This window comes from Mustela nigripes, chromosome 2 (assembly GCF_022355385.1).
Source record: "Mustela nigripes isolate SB6536 chromosome 2, MUSNIG.SB6536, whole genome shotgun sequence".
In the NCBI taxonomy this organism is placed as follows: Eukaryota; Metazoa; Chordata; class Mammalia; order Carnivora; family Mustelidae; genus Mustela; species Mustela nigripes.
The window spans coordinates 33,994,139-34,018,154 of record NC_081558.1 but is presented as its reverse complement, the minus strand read 5'-3'; the positions used below and the strand labels follow the sequence as shown (position 1 = coordinate 34,018,154).

At 39.9% G+C, this 24,016-nt stretch overlaps 1 protein-coding gene across 2 annotated transcripts in view; it reads right to left on the bottom strand.

Moving 5' to 3' along the window:
* The window catches only part of SLC25A26 (solute carrier family 25 member 26), a 123,507-nt gene that overhangs the window by 78,397 nt on the left and 21,094 nt on the right, over nt 1–24,016 (bottom strand). The window contains exons 4-5 of one of the 2 annotated variants that reach the window (XM_059390126.1): nt 11,105–11,209; nt 9,941–9,988 (exon numbers count right to left, since the gene is read on the bottom strand). The exons of the other annotated variant lie outside the window; for it this stretch is intronic. Coding sequence (XP_059246109.1) covers nt 9,941–9,988; nt 11,105–11,209 — 153 coding nt within the window. The remainder of the gene's footprint in view (nt 1–9,940; nt 9,989–11,104; nt 11,210–24,016) is intronic. 2 annotated transcript variants of the gene reach the window in all.

The following is a 24,016-nucleotide window of genomic DNA, read 5'->3' as shown; positions in this document are numbered from 1 at the left end:
TCTCCTTCTCCACTCGTCAATAAATTATCTGTTAATTACTTAGGTAAATACCAAAATCATTTCGATGCCAAAGATGATCAACTTTTTCCCACTACTGTGTTGTTTTCTCAGAACACATGCTGAAGTCCGTGGAAGAAAAGAGGACAGAGTATGAAATCAGTCTAAGCATTTTTAAGCCATCTTCACAAAGACTAGATGAGGGATGTTGAAACCATATTAATTCTAATTTAGAAGCATCTGGTTGTGTTCTACTTGTATATATGGTTCCATTTCTACGTTTCAGAATCGTAACCCTCAGAAATTGTGCTCTACTTCAAGACAATAGATTTGTTTCAAATCACTTTATTTTCCTGGTTTACTGAAAAATTCCAAGAGGAATGAACAGTGAATTTATCTGAAAAACATGAGCAGGAAACAGAGTGTAACCAACCCATCAGGCTTTGGATAACGCAGGCATGGCCTCTGCTTCCAGGCCTGCCACATACTCCCTGGCTCAGCTTACTTATCTATAAAACAGACGAGCACCCTAGAGTTTTAGCTGCAGCTTAGGAAAATATATGGGACGTACATGATCAGAATTCAAGTTGTAACTATTAACATCATATAATCCTAAGGTAATGTGCAACCAGGAAGTCAAACACACAATTATTTTAATATGTTTTCAATCATTTTTATCCTTTAAATGGCTCCCTTCAACCACAATACTTGAAATACATATTAAGATTCTAGATTTTTCTTTCAAACTTAGTTTTCATAATGTTGTTCCCTAATTTTCCTTATAAGATAATGTTTGCTCAGACATTAAGATATTATACACTACTCAATCTCAAGAGTAATTTCTGACCCACAGTGTTCAGTGTATGTAATTTGCCTATGTCTGATGAAGGATTTTCTTCGTAAGTACTATCTTTGCTATTTCCTACATCATTTGAAAAAAGTGTTTTAAATACATGAAATATTCAGACAACAACCCTTAACAAGAAATGACAACATCAGAATAAAAGCTTTTATGGAAGGCACAATATACCAGGAAATATGGTAAAAGACAAGAAGAAAATGAACCTCATTTGAAGTGCAGAAAGTTTACATGGCAAAAAACCACTACCTTGCCTGGGAATTAAGTGAGGATTCCACAATTCTTGCCAAATCCAACTTAGTCTGAGCGCCTGCTAGAGATTTTAAATATCTAAGTACTTTAAAACCAGTCTGCTTCTAAGAAGTAAGTATGATTAAGTCACTGATCTGTCCATTAAGTATCTTCTGATGCGCTACATAGCAAGCAGTCTTCTAGGTGCCGAGTTAACAGAAAGTAACCAAACAAACAACAGGCATTTGCCCTCACAATGCATATATTTTTGTTGGGGGAGGGAGGCAGATACTAAGTTTATAAATAAGAAAAGATTATTTCAGATAAGGATGCAAAGGTAGGGTACCAAGTGAGGGCTTGGGGTTGGGGCTGGTGCATTTCGGCTAGAGACGTCACAGCAGTCCCCTCAGAAAAGGGACAGGCAAACTACTGCCTGACGGTTAAGAGCTAATCATGCAGACATACAGGATAATACGCACTTGTGAGCTACCGTCCTTTTGGAGCATCTCAATCAAAGCAGATTCTCTAGGCTTAGTTCTCTAACTTTTCTTTTAAAGTCAGGTAGGCTCCTGGTGCTGAGAACCTATTTTCCCCAAACTCCTAGCACTAGTGCCTACTTAAACGTATAAGAATCAAAGAAACATACTACTAATTTGAAATACTTTCCTCCCTAGAAAAATTTATTTGCATATAAAATGCAAAATGCATAGCTGACCACAGGGATTCAGATCATGGGCTCTGGAGTGCTCAGCTCCCTTCCTCACTTACTGGATCTAAGACTCTGAGTGAACCACAACCTTAACAAACCTCAGTTTTCACAAAATAGGGATGTTTTGGATTATTGGGAGGATTATGTGAAATACTGCATGTGGGGGCATGTGGGTGGCTCAGTTGGTTAAGCATCTGCCTTCAGCTAGGGTCAGGATCACAGAGTCCTGGGTTCAAGCCCTGCATCAGGCTCCCTAATCAGCACAGAGCCTGCTTCTCCCTCTACCACTCCTCCTACTTATGCACTTGCTCTCTCTCCAATAAATAAAATCTTTTGAAAGAAAGAATGGAAGGAAGAAAGAAAGAAAAACTGTATGTGAAGAACTTAGCACCGCAAATGGAACAGGTTAAGTACTTAGGAAGCTGATTTATATATATTTTTAAGGGAAGTGTCTACCTACACATATCAACAGAAGTATTCTGAGATCTTAACTTTAAAATCAAAACTGTATAAAAAATAAGTAACTTTGAAGTAAACTCTCATTTTCAGAATAATTACAATTCAGAATTACAAAGGGACAACTAAGTGTTTTTTAAATTAAGAGCTTCCACAATGGTGCCCAAAAAACAAAGGCAGCAAAGAGTAAGAACAGACATTACAGTTTACAGAACAGAATTAAATGTCCAAAAATTGTGGTCCAGATAAGTGCTCTGGACGTCCTTTAGAGGGAACCCAAGTACAGGATGAAATGGGAAGTATATGATATGGTTTCCTTTCTGAAGAAATGGAACTTGAGCTTGGAAAACATGAGTAGCCAGAATATAGCAGACACTGTAGGGTGACTCAGTAACAGCAGTCCCAACCCCGTTTGCCTGGTTTCACCTCCTACACTGAAAAGCTCCCCACACGTAACTTTCCGCTCCCCATTGAACTCAGGAAGGCATTAAGACACCTGGCCCAAGAAAGCTCTGTTTTCCAAGTACATAGAATGACAGGCTAGTCCTGCCCCCAGCCCTTCCCCAACCTTCATGCTTGGAAGGGGGCCGTGATGCCTAAAAGGGAGCAGCCATTTTATGACCATGAGTAAATGAGCCACAGTATTAAGGTCAACCAAGAAGAATGAAAGAGGCTGTTCCTGTATGCCCTCATCTAACCAGTATACCCAGCCTCAGACTCAGTGACTCCAGATTTCTTATTATAGAGGTAGGGGGAAAAGCCCTTATCTGCACCAGCCAATGTAGTCAGATTTTCTGTTATTTGCAGCTTAAATGCAATCTACACTGACATACAAAGATGAAGAGGATATTTCATATAGGATGAAAAACACAAACAACAACGAGAGAGAGGTCCTACAACGTAATGGCTCATGATGTTACCCCTTAAAAGGAAAAATTAAGAGATCATTACCACCTTTAACCAGCTTTCTTATGTGCATATATGAAGAGTCAGTATACTGCCTTTACATCCCAGTAAACCCTATACACAGGAACTGGTGTCCCTTCAGGATAGCATGGCCATCGTACAACAATGGAAACAGGCAGCATTTTCCAAACTGCACAGAGCAAAGGAAATGTGTCCAAAGAATGAGCAAAGTAAATAGCAGCTGGTTTCTTGTAAACAAAACATGAGAAAATATGCACTGAAGGGCTGGAGTAATTTTTCTATATTAAGATAATTTTACTAAATTGTTCTTTCTGAAAATGTTTGTTTATTTAAGAGATGATGAAAAACTGCAGGCTGAAATCCTTATTTGAGAAGTAATAATTTTAGGTTCTCATAGACTGAACCATCACTCATTCTTCATAGAATATCTCCACAGTATAGTTATAATAATGTAAATGCAACCAAGGGACTCATTTTATAATCCTCTGTGATTAAAGGGGGTATTTCATTTTCATTTGTTTAATATTCCCATTAAAAAGAATGTCCCATTACACATCTACTGAAAGCCTGGACAATAAAACAATGGAAAAATTCCAAAACCAAACCGATTTTTTTTTCTTTTCCCATGAAGCTAACATTATGGAATTTTAACAGATGTTCTGTTTGGTCATAGTTAATAAAATGAATTATGTAGGATTAAAACAGGGTTCAATATGTTTGCTTTGGAGTTTAAGCGAAAAACAATTTCACATTCAAAGTTTGGAAAGATATTTATAATCACCTTTTTCCTTTTCAGTGGAATTACTCAGATGTGGAAAATAAGTAAATTATTATAACAATTAATACTTTTCTGATGAAATCAGGCTTATAACAACAATTTTTTTCAAGGTTTAAGAATAATGAAATCTTGGAAAACCATATACTCTTTGTCATTTCATCAGCTATCTAAAGCAAAGGTCTCATATGCAGTGGATCAAAAGGCTGAGCCACCACCCTGCCTAATTCCTGGTCCCCTCAGAACAGCCTCAGCACTCTGAAGGGGTCAAGATGTCCAGCAGTATCTGACTAAAAATTAATCAGACTTAAAGAATGGAAAAACCAACAAATATATTTTTTTAAGATTTTATTTATTTATTTGAGAGACAGAGATCACAAGTAGGCAGAGAGGCAGGCAGAGAGAGAGGAGGAAGCAGGCTCCCCGCTGAGCAGAGAGCCCGATGCGGGGCTCAATCCCAGGACCCTGGGATCATGACCTGAGCTGAAGGCAGAGGCTTTAACCCACGGAGCCACCCAGGCGCCCCCCAACAAATATTTCTTGAGTGCTAATTTCATGGACGGCATTATGCTACAGCCTGTGCATGCTACAGCCTGTGCATGCTACAGAGAGGCAACAATCCAATAGCTCTTTCCAAGGCAAATTCATAGGCATAACTGTATGTAGCCCAAAAGAACTGAAAGGTAAGGACAAACCACAAGAGAAAGAAGGGAATCAAAGGAAACAATTTTACATAAACATACACAGATACACAGCAGCGACACCAGGAGGAAAAAAGCCTTTCTTATCAGCTAGCACTGTTTTTCTCTTTTTATAGTAATGAAAGCAGACAAAGGCCAAAGGACCTTAAATAAGTAACAGAAGTTCTAGCTATAGTTGCTTCAAAACATCTTTCCATGGAAAACATTCAACTGTTGCAATCTCAGTGAGAAAGCCTTCCTCTACCTGGGAAATAAATTCCAGTAAATTACCAATGTGACCCAAAAGAGAATAATCAAAAAACTGTTCCTACATATTTATGTTAGTAATTCTGACCAACTCAAACACCAATTAGGGCAACTTTACATTATCATAACCAGTTTGTTGTTTTTCCTACAGAAGTAGCCCGTGAATATGAAATCAGCCACAGGTTACAATTTGTTGACTGAATACAAAATTCCTCTCTACAAGACATTTGGATAAAACGCTCTCCAATCGCAGCCGAGGAGATTTACAAGTAATACCAACAGCTGGCCTCTAACTAAAACACGATTGTTACTCATCATCACGAAATGGCATTCGGATGTGTGAATACAGACACATCAAGGTGTGTGGCTGGTCAGGGACCTCACAACCTAGAATCGGGTTTCTTCGTCTGAGTCCCCTGGCAGACCCTATTGCTGTTAACACCTCTTTCCTAAGACTGCTGGGAGATTTCACTGAGAACAGTCTATGTGAGGTTTCTAGCGCAGATGGGCCAATGTGGGCTCAGAGAAGTTAAGCAACTTGCTGAGAGCAGAGAGCTGGCTTGGGGCAGAGGTGCCTTTCACACTTAGGTGTTATTTCCTGTCGAAAGCCCTTCAGGTTACTAAGCATACAAAATGCACCCCGTGTGACGGGCTCTGGAGAAAGCCCTTCACATGGATCTCTCCATCTCATTCACACAGGGACTTAAACATAATCTAAACAATTGGTTCACAGTAAAGGAGATAAAGCAGATCTTGGATATATGCTCATACACTCAGGCTCAGATTTACAGCTATGGTGAGATTAGCTTTCCGCTCTCAGATTGCTGGTACCGTTGGTAAGGCAGAGCGGAGGAGCTCCCGCACTCCCCGCCCAAGTGTCCACTGCTGTTTCCGTGCAGCGCAATGCGGCCACAGGCATCAAAATTATGAATGCCGGGGCGCCTGGGTGGCTCAGTGGGTTAAGCCGCTGCCTTTGGCTCAGGTCATGATCTCAGGGTCCTGGGATCGAGTCCCGCATCGGGCTCTCTGCTCAGCGGGGAGTCTGCTTCCTCCTCTCTCTCTGCCTGCCTCTCTGCCTACTTGTAATCTCTGTCAAATAAATAAATAAAATCTTTTAAAAAAAAAATTATGAATGCCACACACTGACACCAAGCTCTGTGAGACTGAGCTAAGCTCAATCTCGCTCTGTGTGTTTAACCCAGTATCTGCGGCCATGTGTGGAATGACACAAGAACGAGAACACGCTCTGCAGCATGTGCGCAGTGTCGAGCAGTGAGGAGCCGGCTCAGTGACCAGCGGCTCGTGAGCACCGTGGATCTTTATTGAGTGACCAAAAAATCACCTCCAAAATATGCTGGCTAAAGAAACAAACAAGCGGCGAAACACCTAAGACAGGGTGTCTCTGCTAAGACACAGTTGAGATTACAGAACATCAAGAGTTTGAGGGGCAAACAACAGAGCTGGGGTAGACGCTGAAGGGCAATCCTGAGGCTTGATTCCTAAAGGTCCCCATTTCCAGCCACTGCATTAGGGGGAACGCTACTGTCTCAGACAGACAAGAAGTAACCACATGAGAAAAGCTGCCTTTTCCACCTGAGACTGAGCTTTGCCAGCAGTGGTGATTTGGGCGGGGCGCTAAAGGGACGGATCTAGGGCTTCGATGAACTTACAGAACAGGCTGAGTGATGCGTTTGGCCTGCCTGATTCTGACTGCGTGTGTCACAGTTTGTAGGGAGACCTGTTTTCACTGAAACCTGGGCGCACAACTGTGGGGAGAGGGGAGGTCATCCTCACCCGTCTCAGCGCTCTATAGTGGCGACTGTCACCTACCAAAGAGCACCCGGGAGTCATTCACGATCACGATGGCAATATGCTGCCTCTGAGGCAGCTCCAACCACCATCTTACCGTCAGATTTATGCACACAAGAGTCAAATGCCAGTAATTACCTCCCAGATTCTGGGGGACACGTGCCAGGCTCTTCCAAGGCCCTCTCCCATATGCGGGACTCCAGTACCCTGGTAGGCATCCAGCTCTGGGGAGAGGCCCAACCCCTCCTCCAAACAAACACCGCACCTGGCTGAGTGCCTTCCTGCAGCATCCTCACTTGGGAGAGAGGGAGAGGGAAATCACTCTTGCCTCTTCTGTGGGCATGAAAACGCCACTGCTAGGGAGCTCGGCGAGGTACGCAGGTGCTTTCACACCCTTGTGCTCTTGCTCGTGACGTTACCACTGCCTGCCTCCTAGACTGTTTCTGACCGCCACTCCAAGAATCAGGTCAACAATTCATCCGCATTAATGCAACAAATACCAACTGAGTATATTCAAGCACTGCTTCCTCTATCATCTCAGCCACGTTTGGTCCTACAGATCACTGTGGCACCGTGACTTGTCTACTCCTAGTCGCTTCCCCTCAAGAATGTGAATCTTTGAGGAAAAGAATCATTCTGCATGGTGCCCAACACACAGGAGGCACCCTTAAAATGACTGCTAAGTAGAATCTGTGGATAAAGTGCTATTTGCCAAGCTTCACTTATTCTTACTTCTTTTGAAACAACTTGCACTTCTCAGCTTTCCTTCTCTTTAGAAGTCCTTCTAATTCACATACAAGATCGTGAGGCTGCTCTCCACAGAACATTTAGGACAACGGATGCTCTGAAATCCGTCCAGCTAGGAAAGCAGCTGTGGTTTTGCTCCCCATTTCCATCCTACTACAGTAACACCACTCCAGCTCGGGGGCTGGCCGCATCTAATTTGGCCAAGATCATGAGACAAAGGAATACTGAAAGGGTGAGGTACAGAGTATAATCCGTTGACCTTGCTTACACTCCGTCCACAATCCACAGCAGCTACAATAATTGAAGTGAACATAAGGGGTAAGCACACGATCTCCACAAACATCAAATGCAGTAAAAAAAAAAAAAAGTGTTGGCATTCACAAAATCTAAAGAACACACACAATCTATCTTATAATGCACAGATTCAAACTTCAATCTCATTCTAATGGGTTACCGCTAGGGAGATAAAGCTTGTTTTAAAGAAAAAATTGTACACAGAATAACCATATAAGTTTCCTGGTGATTCTCACTATGGCTTCAATGTATTTTCTTATTGAAACAATCAAAGAAGCTCTTGGCAAAAAAAATTGGTATTCGTGTCAGAATAATATAAGAATTGAAACTATTTATAATGTAAGAATTCTGTTTAAAGCAGATGTATCACTTCTTATTTTTCTCATTTTGAAAAGAAGCTATGTTTCATTCAGTGATAATTCTTCTCTCGTTCTACCAGAGAATCTGTACAAAAGCAATACTTCAGCTAAAATCAGTTCTGAAGGATCTTTTATGAATACGTATAATGCAGAAGACCCCAATTAAATTTCCAACGAAGCAATGCCATTTTCAGTAAACAAAGTCATCTCAGTAGGGTCACACTATTTGCAAAAACTGTAGCCTAGAAATTAATTACTAGTATGACATATGTCAAAACAAATTTTTAAAAGACCAGAATGCAGTTGTAACCATGTGTTTTATCTGTTTGTATGCAAAACCAGTATTGCCTGGCATGTAAATATATTCATTTATTCAGCATCTCTCAGAAAAATAAAAAAGGTTCAGTGCCCCTCTGGTTTGCTGTTCCCCAGTGAAATCTGAGTAAATCACACGTTTAGTGAGTCAGAAAATAACTACAGAATGAAGATACAGTGTGGGTGATATTTTTGAGAGACAGAAGTCACCATCACACAAATAAACTAATTTTGAAACATTCAGTTTTCCTTCAAAGGAAGTTTTTCTAAGATCCACATCAACCACACCAGCCTACACTAAAGGCTGTTACCTTGTGGAAATCAAAACTTTAAATGACATGTAACAGTGCTGGTATTTCACAAAAAAGATTGCCATCTATAGTAAAAAAACAAACACACAAGAACTACCTGGGAATAAAATTAGGGATTTCAGACAATTTCAGTGTTCTGCTAATTACAGCAATATTTATTTAAATTAAAAACATTTTTATAAATGCAAATATTTTAGCACCCAGGAATCCAAGTAGAAAAAAGAATACAGAGCAAGGGTATGCAGATTCCCCTTTGTATTTTCTTTAATAGGAAATTAAGTCCTAATCCTTTTCACAACGTATACATAAAGACACATACACACACACACACACACACACATATAAACCCATTCTACCCATTCATTAGATATATGTGTGTGTGTGTGTGTGTATGTGTGTGTGTGTATCAAATCAAATCACATTGTACACTTTAAATACCTTACAAGTTTAGTTGTCAATTATATCTCAATAAAGCTGAAAAAAAATCCTAGGATTTAAACTCTTAAAAAAAAAATTATATCCCAAACCAGACAAAGACTGTCATAAATCTTGCATAAACCAACTTTTAAACTTCAAAATATTGTCCTCTATGTGAGGCAAAAATTAAGACGTACTTCCTATAGGAAGATCCTATAGGAAGATCCTGGTATCACTTTGATTTTTCCACTAAGAGCAGAAGAAATATCCTGAATCCCGGACTTTCCTAGTAATCACAAGAAATGAGGTGGCTGCTGGGCACACATAGAGCGGCGAGCCACCCGCAGAGCCAGCACCCAGTCCCAACGGAATGCCCCAGCTCATCACGCCTTGTTATCGGGAAGACAAGAGTTGACCACACGACACAGACTTGTCTCCTCAAGCGCTTCTTTTCATCACTAAGTGTTCGTTAATTCAGTGTATTCTGGTGACTAACTTGGTATCTTACCCTTAGCAGTTGTTTCTTACTATTTCAGCCAAAGCAGACATTAGGCCACCCCAGCAACAACCATGCCACAGGCTGGGTGCCGTTCGGACAGGGGACACTGCTCTTTCAGCAAACCCATTCTGCCCATTCGTTAGATCTAAGAACAAGGATAAAACTAAACAGTATTTCAAAAAGTGATCATAACTTCTCTTAATTTTTTAAAGCAGTTTCTCTGAATAAATTTATTCAACAAAATATGTCATTCTTTTGCACTTCAATACTGAAAACTGAGTGAGTTACCTCTCTTAAAACTGTGCTCTTGTAGCCTCGATATAATCCTTGGACGCCCTGAAACAAACAAAAGGCCAAGAGCTCAGAAAGCTAGAGCAGCAGAGAGTTCTGAATGACATTCTCTAGTCAGAATTTTACCTTTGTAACTTCTCTGAAGTCAGAGTTTTAAAACATTCACAATGACCACAGTTCTGTAAGAGGTTAACGATTATAAATTAAAGCATACAAGGCTCAGGTCAGCTCCCTTTAAAATAGGAATATCTCTAAAATAATCAAATGTACTACCTCAGTTGTTTTCAACATTTCTGCTTGAAAAATAATACTGAGATGGTTTAAATAAATACATTTCCAAAAGCAAAGGCATACATAATGCCAATCATCCCTTCACATAAAAACATAATTATATTTCATAGTTTCAATCAGAAGACATCAGAAATTCACTAATAATCCCTCCACAGTGATAAATATCTCTGGACAAACCATGACTTACTTAACTGTCCACATGATTCACAACAGGGTCCCTCGACTCGACTGGACTGATTTCATGATCCTATGATGATTAAATACTCAGTACCTCCTCACCAAAGTGACAAAGGGACCATTAAGAAGAATAACTTTTCTAAAACCTAGACTCAATGAAAATTTCCATGTGACTGAGTACTATTTGTTTGTTTTTTTAAAAAGGCTTCTGTAAAAATTACAAGAAAAGCAGCTCAATGGTCCCTTCCGACAGGGCCAGCAAGACTGACTTCTAACCCATAAAAAATAACTTTAATATAAACTTTATGATGCTAGTCCCTATGTCCATTACTACACTTCTCTTCCATGGGTCCTCAAGTTCTGTAGTAACATTTTAATATATCTTTATTCACTTCACATTTTTACGATTTCATGTCTGATTCTGAAACTACTACAGGACAATTACAATGTAGGACACATACATAGTAGTGATACTTGGTATGTGTTATTCAGAAATTTGGGGGGAAATTTAAAATTAAAATTTGAAAACAAAGAAAAGGCAAAGAGAATCTTAGCATAAAAAAATACTGTGATCCAGCATTAAATTTAGCTTTATGGTCTCTTCTAAGACTCCTGGGATAAAAATCACAATGTTCCTAATAGCTACTATAAAATCTTTCTCAAAAAGGAAAAAAGTTTAAAAACACATCTCACCTCTGTATATAAGATGTTAGAGAAAATGTGAAACGTTCTTGAAGAAGCAGATACCTGTGCCCTCTGCTTAACAACTTCAGAAGGAACTCGTATCAGGCAGGCAACCTAAAATACATAATTTAATTACATCCTAAAAAAGAAGAAATTTCTATGAAAATTTTAAAAACTAGGGTTAAAAGGGGATAATGTACAGGTTCAGTGCAAGATGTCAAGGGTATTTTTTCAGCCTAAAAACCTTAGACCCTTAATGGACATGCATTATTTTGTCAGCCCAGAACCTCCCCTCCCTTGTTCTATATCAATCCTCACACCTCCTGCCATGTTGTTTCAAGCCCATCTCTCTATAACCCCCTCAAGGGCAAGAAACACATTTACGTGCTCTGAACCCCCAATGCCTAGAACAGCATCAAGTACTCACATGAAAATAGGCTCACATGAAAACTGAAAGAATAAGCCAAAAGGGCTTTTGCTCTATTGTCAGTAAGGCACACATCAACAGGGGCAAAGCTGCTCATCAGCTGGGTACATCTCATCTTCCATCTCCCCACCCACCCCAACCTCAACTAGCTCCCCACCTCAGCAACCTGACCCTCACCCGCCACCCCACTGACTACTGCACACAACAACTGAGGAGAAACTCCAGGTGCTCCTGAGCCCTGCTCTAGGATTCCAACTGACTAGAATCCTGGCTGGTCCATACTCAACACCTGAGTGGTCATCAGCCAATATTCTACAATTTTTTTTTTTTTTAAAGGTTCATTGATTTACTTGGGGGGGTGTTGGGAGTGGCAGAGGGAGAGAGAGAATCCCAAGAAGATTTTGTGCTGAACGCAAAGCCCGACACAGGGCTCAATCCCACATGACCCAAGCTGAAAGAATGACCTGAGCTGAAATCAAGAGTCTACTGCTTAACCAACTGAGCCGCACAAGCTCTCCTCCAGAATTTTAAAAATATTTTTATCTTTGTACTGAACATTAGATTACCTACATATATAGTTACATAGACTTGAAAAAACAAACTGAGATTACAGGTAACATTTCTCCAACTTTTCCGCCTCCCGGCATTTCTAAATTCTCTAAAACCAATAGGTATTACAACTTGGTAACTTTCTTTAACATAATATCAAAAGGTAAATATACCTACTCTGGATCAAAGATCTTTTTTTTTTTAAGATTTTATTTATTTATTTGACAGACAGAGATCACAAGTAGGCACAGAAGCAGGCAGAGAGAGAGGAGGAAGCAGGCTCCCTGCTGAGCAGAGAGCCCGATGTTGGGGCTCAATCCCAGGACCCTGGGATCATGACTGAACCGAAGGCAGAGGCTTTAACCCACTGAGCCACCCAGGCACCCCTGGACCAAAGATCTTAACTGAGGGAGAAAATAAAATGAAAGGGCTAATTTAAAATATTTTGGTGGGTGTGCCTGGGTGGCTCAGTCAGTTGAGCATCTACCTTCATGAAGCTCAGGTCATGATCTCGGGGCCCTGGGATGGAGCCCCAAACGGAGCTCCCCACTTCTCCCTCTTCCTCTGACCCTCCTCCAAATCATGTTTTCTCTAATAAAAAAAATCTTCCAAAATCATAAAATAAAATGTGCTTTTCAATACAATTCTACTTAATAGTCTTGACAAATATTTATTTTTAATTTAGAGATAACTGCATGTGCATGTGCGTGCGAACACACACACACACACACACACACACACTATACACCTTACCACTAAGGCCTGAAACTGGGTATAAATCATGTTACTCTTGTAAGTGTATAAACTTTTAAATCCATACTTATAAACCAGGACAGAAAATAAAGTTTATTAAAACTTACATGAATCTAAAAGGATAGCTCCCAACATCTAACATTCATTAAAGAAATGAAAATAAATAAAAAAGGAAAGAGTAAAAGAAAGAAAAAGGTTCACTAACTCCTTGTATTTTTCAATTCAAGAGGTCAAGAGTGAAGAATGACCCCAATATGTCAAGAAAATAGGAAATGTCTACTCGTGTAGCTTGGCATAAATATTTATGGAACTTCATGCTTCATAACCCCTCATGTTCTTACATTATGGTTTTATCTCTTAAAAATACAGAAGCAAAACAAAGACTTCGCAAAGGTTCTGGGATGAAAAGCAATCTCGCTAACTGAAGAGGTACAAAGCAGCCAGCACGGTCTCTCGACTTGCGCAGCATGGTGATTTCGAGAGAACAGAGGCCACTCTCTACTTCCTCCAGTAACTCTGCTGCCTTCGATTTGGTTTTCTATTAACTCTGATCTTTCTTGGATTTGAATGTGAGCCACAATAGGGTATTTCACTGCACAAGAACAAAAACATGTTACGGGACTATGATTCCAGGAAAGGAAATAATGCCATCTGCGGGTCTCTCAGTAAATCCATTCTTCAGAGCATTCTTTCCTCACAAATCTAGGGTTCAATACTGAATCCATGACACAGGAATGGTGGCATTTTCATTAAACCCAAGAGTCTTTTGTATGTCAAAGTTCTATCCATAGACAAAATGACTAAGGTTTTACATAAAGAAAATACATGTTCCCATCTTTTATCAACATTAAAATGCAATACTGGCTTCATTAGAATTAAACATACCAAAAACATGATAATTAGATTAAAAATCAGAATGAAGCTGCTATCAAGATTTTTCTTTCCCTGATATAAATAAAAACTTACCTGACATGTTTATTCATTTATTTTTGTAATGGAGAGCTGAATGTCTCCTTTTAGTATTTATTAAACACCAAGATCCAGAACTATCAGTCATAAGACTAAGTGTGTGAAAAGGAGAAAAACTACTACGAACTTCAGCTTCCCATTTGGAAATGACAGCAGAGGAGAAAGAGAGAGAGATGCTGCTCAGTCTCTGGACCTTTCACTGCCATAGCCACTTTCCATGCCACACAGCTTACTGTCAGCTTGTCACACTATCACTTCTGACTTCTTAAAGATTTTATTTATTCATTCGAGGGAGGAAACACACACATAGCATGGGAGAAGCAGACACCCCACTGAGCAGGGAACCCAACATGGGGCTCAATCCTGGGACCCTGAGATCATGACGTGAGCTGAAGGCAGATGCTTAACCAATCGAGCCACCCAGGCACCCCTGTCCTCTCACTCTTGAAATGCTCTTCAAGGTCACTGGGCATCACCGATAGTGCTTTCCATTAACATTATATCCTTTCCCCAAATATGCCAGCACAGCTCACAATAACTGACCTGATTCTTATTTTTCTCTGGGAAATCTAGTCAACAGCCTATTAATACGCCTCTGATAATTAGAAGCCAATTGTCAGCCTGTTTAAATACATACCAGTCTGAGATAGAAGTTATTGAAGATCAGAGTACTACTTGGGTTAGGAGGCAAGGGTGAAAGCCATATCTTTTGATTATCATCTCCAGAATTATTTCTCATCAAAGAGCTATCATATTTATATATACCTAATAAACTTAAAGTTGAAAAGTTTAGTATTGGCAAATTCTTCAAGTTCTGACATGCAAATCTATAGTAAGTGCAACAGAGAAACCTAAATAAGGTGAATACAGCCAAAATTTAATCACAAAGCAAAAGCTGCTTTTGACTTCGCAGAGTAAACTCCAGTGTGGCAAATTAATATGAGGGAGAGAAACCTCATGACACCCTGAAAATTTTTCAAGTGCATAATTTACTTACTTATTTTTTATTGCACATTCTTTGTGTAATTCTCAAAACCGTGGGAAGCAGGTTTCCAAATTAATAATTCCATCATTTAAAACCAAAACCCCGTAACTGAACAGTTCATCTGTGTGTCAATTCTGCCATCTCCTGGTTACAAATGGAATCACAGCAGGTGATAAAATACCCTAACAGCAATTTCTAACTCCTAATTTACCATCTTTAGGGTTTAAATTTTATCCATGGATAGGGGAACATAATAAGTTCATCATACCTTTCTTACTTATAAGACTCTTTCCACTTACATAAATAGTCAGTAGGCATTAGGAAAAAAAAATTTAATTTTTGTAGCTATTAGTCTTCTCTTGTCTGATAAAACTACTGTCCTTGATTATCTCCATTCTGGACAGAAAGTTAATAGTTTTCTCAACAAAAATAATGACATCATCTTTTGAGGTTTTGTTTCTGAAGGCTGTTCATACAATTTTACACAAGACTTAAGCCTGAAATGGCTTTTTCAATTTTGTTCCTTTCCATAACAGAAATTAGCCATGATTTCACAGGAGGTGACAAAGGCCTCACAGACAGATGCACAGACTGTGACCCACATAAAATCTCACAGTGGAGGAAACTGGCATTTAATGCTAATAGTATTAGTTTCCTATTGTTGTTCTGACGAATTACCACACATTCAGAAACTTAAAATAACACAAATTTACTCTTAGAGTTGTGGAGGTCAGAATTCCAAAACAGGTCTTACTGAGCTAAAATTCAACCGCCAGCCAGGTGCTGTCCTTTCTGGAGGCTCCAAAGGAGCATCTATTTCCTCGTTTTTAGGGGCTACCTGCATTCTGTGGTTTGTGTCCCTTTCTCCCTTTTCAGGATGGAGTACAGTATCTTAAAACCTCTCTCCCCGACACTTTCGGCATTCCTCTTATAAGGACATTTATAATTACATTGGGCTCACCTAGATAATCCAGGAAGATCTTCCCAACCCAAGATCCTGAACTTTATCTGATCTGTGAAGTTCTTCTCACCATGCTTAGGTAGCATGTTCACAGGTTTTAGGGTCTAGGACATATTTAGGGGACCATTATTTTGTCTACCACAGTAATCAATGGCACACCTTAGAACTCTGACCTTTTCTTATTTTAAGAAACTCACAATGGGGCAGCTGGCTAGCTCGGTCCGTGCAGCAGACAACTCTTGATCTTGGGGGTATCAGTTTGAGCCATGTGTTGGGTGTAAAGATTACTTTAAAAAATCTTTTAAAAATAGGGGCACCTGGGTGGCTCAGTGGGTTAAAGCCTCTGCCTTCAGCTCTGGTCATGGTCCCAGGGTCCTGGAATCGAGCCCCGCACTGGGCTCTCTACTCTGCAGGGAGCCTGCTTCCCACCCCCCACCCCGCCTGCCTCTCTGCCTACTTGTGATCTGTGTCAAATAAATAAATAAAAATCTTTAAAAAAAAAAAAAAAAACTTTTAAAAATAGAAGAAAAACCCTATAGTGATCAGAGTTCACAATATTACCCGAGTAATACACATCTCGTCTCTAGTTTTGCACCACTTCTGCTATTTTAAAAACACTCCATTGAAAGTAAAAGATGAAGGTGCTCCTGGAAGTACACAGAGAAGCAGCTCTCTAATTCCTCATTCTACAGTGATGTTTTACTGTCCACAGCAACTGGGAAACCTTCAATGAGTCACTGAAACTCTTTGTATTTTAATTTCTTCATCTTCTGAACTGATTTCCTCCCAAAACTATAAAACTTTCCAACTGTGCCAAATATTGTACTTTCCTTGGCATGGACTGGAACCAACGTTTACTGGACACTTTACAGATCAGATGCTAGGCCGCGTACTTTGTAAGTGATGTGTCACTTCATTCTTAGAAGAGCTGTGCGTGGGGTAGTATTAGCCATTTTTTTTTTAAGATAAGGAAAAGAGCAGTTCAGTGAGGTTAAGGAAATGACCTACTGACACACAGTAAATAGGCTATGTGACAAATCAGAGTTTCGACCCTGATCTGTATTACTTGACACCTATGAGCCATATACTACCTCCTTACAGAAGTCCTCAATATATTCTCTAGTTATATAATAAATGTACCCAATTTCCAGTGATAGACACAGAAAACACATTCAAATATTGAAGAGTACACAATTACAAAGCAGAGCCATTTTGTAATAGTGGCACATAATTCCTTATGTCACCAAGAACCCTAATCTTAACAAAACAACAACTGAGAAAGTAAAGGTTTGTCACTGACAAAGTGCAGGCTTGCGCAGAAGTGGCTAATCATATCTTCACTAGTTTGGTCCCTTGAAGAGAAGTATTTGGTTTTTCCATTTACAATGTGATGGCAATAATTGACCGAATAACACTCCTGTGGCTTGAAACGATTTCAACTTCATCATCTTACATGAAAATCTTGTTCACTATTTCTATAAAACTGAGCTTAATTTGTGTTCCCAAAATTGATACTGCTCTTAAATAAAAAGCCAACACAGAGCCTCCCTTCCCTCTTGACCACTAACTAAACAAGACAGTCAATGAAATAAACTCTCCTAGATCACCAATCAATACCATCTGAACCAAAGCTGCATAGCAAACCAGGGAAAGAAAACCTATAAAACAGGAAACAATCTGAAGTGTTTAAAAAGGAGGTCATCAAGAAATTGGGGCAATGGGGGTGGGGTACCTGGGTGGCAGTCAGGTAAGCGGCCAACTCTTGTTTTCAGTTCATATCAAGATCTCGAGGTTTTGGGGATGGAGCGTCACATCAAGCTCTGCTGGGAGTCTGCTTGAGATTCTCTCTTTCCCTGTCCCTTTGTATGCTCCCCCCACCACTTACACTCTTTCTCTCTTTAAAAATATGTAAATTTAAAAAAAAAAAAAACACTGGAGGGATGGCAGTACAGACTCTTCTTTATAAAAGCCTCCCTAAAAAATTTCTGTATACATTCATGCTTCTCCTTTAAGCAGGGTCATCATCAGACATGGGTCATGCCGTGCCTGGACTGACTTCCAAGCCCTGCCTTCCTTCCCATTCTTCTTCCCCCCTCTGCACATTCCTCAGGCTCAGATGGCTGGGACAGCTGGAAAGCACTAGCGGACTTAGCTCACATGGATCCCTCTGAGAGTTTAAGCATGTGTACCACACACACACACACACAGAGAACATAGTAACGAAGGCATCCATGAAGAAATATGCACTAGAGGAATGCTTTTGGAAGGGCTTTTGAACGAATTGCCAGCTTTATGCCCATTCTACCTTTTAGTCCTCAAATTCACCTTCTCTCTGTGTACACCATGTCTTAGTTGAGGCTCTGCTCATCTCTCGCTCTCTCCTAGGGCTTCTGTAGTAGTTTCCTCCCCTCCATCCCAACACCACGTCCACCTCCACACAGTTACTAGGAGAGGTCCTTAAAGTCCCAACCAATGTGGCCCTTTTGCACAGCCCTTCAAAGGGTAATGGCCAAACTCCTTCCACAGCAGCCCAGGCCATCCAGCCCCCACGCCCTCCTCACTTCATGACGGCGCAGTCACACCCGCACTCCATTTAGAACTTGAAAGTGTCTCATCAGGACTTCTCAGTACCCCCCCGAGTGCCCCTCCCTGCACCCACCCACCTAACAATCATACCCTAAAAGGCAGCTTGAGGACTAGCTGTTCTTTTAGGCCTTTCCTGAATCAACACCCATGCAGACAAAACCAACCATTCCCTCTCTTCTCGGGCTCTCATTGTACCTTGTACTCACTTTTCTTAAAATACCTGGAACCCCTGAGTGTACGTACACCTTGCACATCCTTCTCCACCTGCAAACGGCTGGCCTCTCAAAGGCAGTATCACATCTTGTCGTTTTATCCTCAATGCCTAGAGCACAATAAGGACTTTTTCTGTAAATCCACACTTCTAATTAAGGGCAACAGGCATGGCAGGGGAAACAGGGGAGCTGAAGGAAACCGGCCTACATAACAGGAATCAAAGAGGTCCAAGTGAGGAACAGACAGGAAAGGGACAGGCTTTAAAGGAGGACAGTGAAAAGTGACTTACTTTTTAGATTCTTGAGATAATTTTTTGTTTGTAGTTCTTACAGTTTATTGTTCGTAGGAAGCTGTTAAAATGTCTGTGTGCCTCAGAGACTTTAGGGCCTGAAGCAAAAAAAGAAAAGGAAAAAAAAAAGGGGAGCCTGACTGGCTCAGGTGGTAGACACACGACTCCTAATCCCAGGGTTGTGAATTCAAGCCCCATGTTGGGTGCAGAGATTACTTTGAAAAATAAAATCTTTTAAGGAACAAAAAAAAGAGAAAGAAAGGGAAAAAACGTTCCTAGAAACACTAAGAAATAAACAGAGCAGGGCAAAAAGCTGCCTTAGCATAACCCCATGATGCGTGTGCTTAAATACATCAGAAGTGCGTGTTTTGCACGTGGTTAACTAGCTGATAGTGTGGTCTCAGCTTGTAATTGTAAAGCAAGTCTCCTAGCGATACCTGTACATTTCTGCCTCCTTCACCTTTACATACATAAGCAACTCCAACTGCAGCACCACTGCAGGCTTCCTCCTCAGTGAAGAAGCATCCTTCACTTCCAGGGCAGCTGTCTTCTCTTCTACTCACCCTATCTCCGTGGACAGGTCATGCAACTGCACACATTTTAAAATTTTATTTATCTGAGAGACAGTGTGTGCAAGAAGGGGATGGGGCAGAGGGAGAGACTCTCAAGCAAATTCCCCGCTGAGCAAGGAGCCTGACGTAGGACTACATTTAATGACCCTGAGATCATGGCCTGAGCCAAAACCAAGAATCGGATGCTTAACCGACTGAAACACCCAGGCACCTCTTAAATTTTTTTTTTTTTTTAAAGAAATCTCTACAGCTAGTATGGGCCTGAACTCACATCCCTGAGATCAAGAGTTGCACCAACTCAGTTCACCAACTGAGCCAGAGGGGGTGTCCCTATAAATACATTTTAAAACATATTAACAACACAATCAAAGACGGCTTAAATCCCCACCTGGAGAAACCCAATGGTAACTAACATATGCACTATGCTTTATTGCTCACAAGCACTCCTGACCATCAAGGAATGAACTCCCAAGTAGCCAATTCAATGTGTAAGTTTGGGGGATTGGGGAGGGGGGGGAAGAGGTGCTAATGATGTGCTTAATCCATACACTGATAACCAATGAGCCCTGAATGGACTACAGCACACGGGAGGTCCAATGACCTTGTCAGATGGTAGATAAGCTAAACATCAACTGCCTTCGCTTTCAAGGGTCTTGGATGGCATGGGCCCCCAAGAAAATGTCAGGCCTGGGTGCAACCCTCAATTTATTCTCAAAATCCAAATCAATATGTCCGAGTGTGCTGCCAGTTACTAAACTAGGCCTTTCAGGAGCTCCGCACGGATCTAATTCAGAGGAAGACACAAGGAACTGCACTTCTGAGCAGCATGTGGCTGGAGCTCCTCATGCCACTACGCCCAGGAGTTAAGAGATTCCTGAGCGTGGGCCTGCTGAACCAACCCAGTCACGATATGTAGTAGTGGGATACATATATACTTAAATGTTTGATAACTCTAAATCCGTGGTGCTTAAATATCACTGAGCGCCAAAACCACCTAGGAATCTTGTTTAAAATGCAGGATTCCTGGTGCCGTCTCCAAAAATCATCATTTGTAACTTACTGCCCAGGCCACGGAGTCTAACCTAGGTGCTCTCTGGATTACACTTGGAGAGTTACTGGCAGAGGCTATTGGCAAAGCATCTACAAAACATGATAACAATTTATTTACTAGCTTTCTCAGTTGCAAATGAGAATGCCGCCAGAAAGGATAATCAACCAGCATTTGTGTGTATCAGGACATCTACACAGGTCACCCAGGCACACATTAAATTCAGACTGGCTGCATTAGGCTGCAAAGAAATTTCAATATTCTTTTATTTCTGCAAACAACATGAACTTAGGCAAAAGGTAGGATAAGACCTGGGAAAAATCAAATCTTAAAGACTTAAAAAAAAATCACTATTGCTGTCATGTTATAACATCCGCTGCATTAGAGTAAACCTGCCCCCAACCCTCCTGATCTAATTACAGATTCTACTTCTCGCAGGGCGTCTCCTGTGTCTGATGAAAGCTGAGCTGTGAAATAATTGAGGTAGGGATTTAGAGATTTGGTGCAGCAAACTTCCTCATAAAAATGGCACAGAACGCCTCTCTTACTGTTGTTATGTATTAAATCTTATGTGATCGATTTCACTGTATTCCAAATTACAAACATAAGGTAGAGGGTTGTAATTATAGCTTTATTGATTCATCATTAAGTTTTAATCAAGGTGCTGCTATAGAGAACAGTTGCTAGTGTAGTGTGCTTTTGTTTCTCTCATATACTTAAGGGTTGCTAAAACAAAGTCATTGTGGACACAGTAGATACCAACAAAATGTGTTGGTTCTAAGGAATCTATTTGCAGTGCAACAATCTTCTATCAAAGTAAATGTTACAGAACAACCACCCAACCAAACTACCTATTTTCTCTATGTCTCTATACCTTTCCAACCACTGACAGCAATGAATGTTTCTGTTTTCCACTCCTTTTTATTCTACCCATGAAAATTTGTTTCTCCTAAGCTCACCCATTTCTGGGGCGCCTGGGTGGTTCAGTTGGTTAAGTAACTACATTCAGCTCAGTTCATGATCCTGGAGTCCGAGTATCAAATCCCACATCAGGCTCCCTGCTCAGCAGGGAGTCTGCTTCTCCCTCTAACTTCTCCCCTCTCCTGCTCTCTCTCTTTCGAACAAATAAATAAAATCTTTTTAAAAATTTTAAAACAATTCATCCATTTCTTTCTCTTATTTTTAGCAACACCTGTATGAATCTGAAACCAAAAGTTTATGCTCCATGAAACTGAAACAAGTCACTAAAATCAGAGGGCAGTATATACATTTCTCAAGCATTTATTAAGAAAACAGAGAATATAGATACTGAATGGTTTGGAAGTTATTTTTTAAGAAAGTGCAAAGATAGGATCGCCTGGATGGTTCAGTCGGTTAAGCATCTGCCTTCAGCTGAGGCCATGCTCCCAGGTTCGGGGGATCAAGCCCTGCTTCAGGCTCCCTGCTCAGTAGGGAGTCTGCTTCTCCCTCTCCTTCTGCCTGCCCTGGGCTATACTCTCACTTGTTCTCAAATAAATAAAATCTTTAAAAAAAGAAAAGAAAGAAAGAAACAAAGAAGTACAGTAAGATAACTGGAGCATCAGAATCAACATTTCCATAAGAACTCTAAAAATCTTTTCAACACATGACCCTGTAACTAAATTTAAATTCAAACAAATCTCAACATCAAGATATGTTTCTCCTATGAAGTCATTCTATATATCCACTACTGATCACTTCTCTTTTGAAAATTCTCCAAGCATCACAGGAAATATAAAAAGGCCTCTGATATTAGACCTCATCACCTAAGGGACCATAGAGATCCTAAGAGACATAATAAAAATATGACTGTCCCAGAACTGTTTACCTCCGGTGTTACAGACACTTGTTTCCTAGCTCACATCCACCTACACCACCTCCTGCACCCAAGAGTTCACACACACGATACAATAATTTTTAAATGTCAGTTACAGATAGTATTAGAATAGACAGTATGCTCTAGATATGAAAATATGTATCATTACATAATTAATCTAATAATCATTATTTACCCCAATTACATATCACTTTTTATATTCTTTTTTTAAAAGATTTTATTTATTTATTTATTTATTCGACAGATAGAGATCACAAGTAGGCAGAGAGAGAGAGGAGGAAGCAGGCCTCCTGCTGAGCAGAGACCCTGATGTGGGGCTCGATCCCAAGACCCTGGGATCACGACCTGAGCTGAAGGCAGAGGTTTTAACCCACTGAGCTACCCAGGTGCCCACTTTTTATATTCTTCTTAAGTCTAAGAGACAAAGTTTTCAAAGTGAAGAAAGCCTGTCCTTCAAGGTAAATCAGCTTTCAGGCAAGATGGCCCTATGTGAAATGAAGTAAGAGGCCAAGTTCTTTTTGCTGCCTGTTCTGAGTAATATACTATAAAATATAAACCAAATATTGAATTTATGAGAAATTTAAACTTAAAGCAATATGCAATCCTAAAATAATGAGAGGCAAGAGATGTCACAAGGGAAGACTTTCACAACCTGAGACATTGAAACTCTCACAACTTGTTTTATATATATATATATATATATATATATCCAAAAAGTACTGCACATAATGAGGTTCTAAAGCCAAAACATAACCACACACAAAAAAATCTAAACCTAGGCTAATAGGTTAAAGGATTGTTTTTAAATTAAGTATAAACTGATTTTAAATTGCAGTTTAAGCTAATTTTCCAGTGCAATTCAAGCACAGAAGTTCTTACTTTGCATAAGAGTAGAGAGAATAAAAATGTCCAGAAATTCTACGCAAAATGCCCATGCGTTCAGTTTCCTGGAGAGAGAGCCATATAGGTTTCTTTAGACTCCAAGAGGGGTCCATAGCTCATGAAGGAATTACCAATTGCCACTCAAAAATTAATACACTGTTAGTCCCATCACTTTTTTAACTTTAGTAAATCATGAAGGCAATAAAAAATATATATATATCCAGAGTTAACTTGGGTTCTGAAAAATCCTTTTTAAAACAATGTCAAAGGAAGTTTTATAAAAAACCACTTTAGTGAATTTAATGTCTCTTAGGCTAATTTCAACACTCTTCAAGGAACCCTACAACAGATTTCTTAGATTAAGAATTCATTGTACAGTGGAATCTTGCCATTTCCAACAACCTGGATGGATCTAAAGAGTATATGATTTCCTGTCCATGTGGAATTTAAGAAACAAAGTAAGAAAAGAGAGAGACAAACCAAGAAACAGACTCTTAACTGTAGAGAGAAAATGGATGGTTACCAGAGGGGAGGTGGATGGGGGAATGGGTAAAATAGGTGATGGGAATTAAGAGTACACTTATCACAATGAACATTGAGTAATGTATAGAATTGTCAAATCACTGTATTATACACCTGAAACTAATATGACACTGTATGTTAACTATACTAGAATTAAAATTCTTTAAAAAAGAAATTTATTTTACAATAATGGAAAAGCAGAGGGTTTTATATATTCCAGATACAAAAAATAAATTTTTAATTTACAAAAATGCCAAAGAAGAACAGAGATCATCTTTTGTCTTTTATCAATTCATATTTCACCAATTCA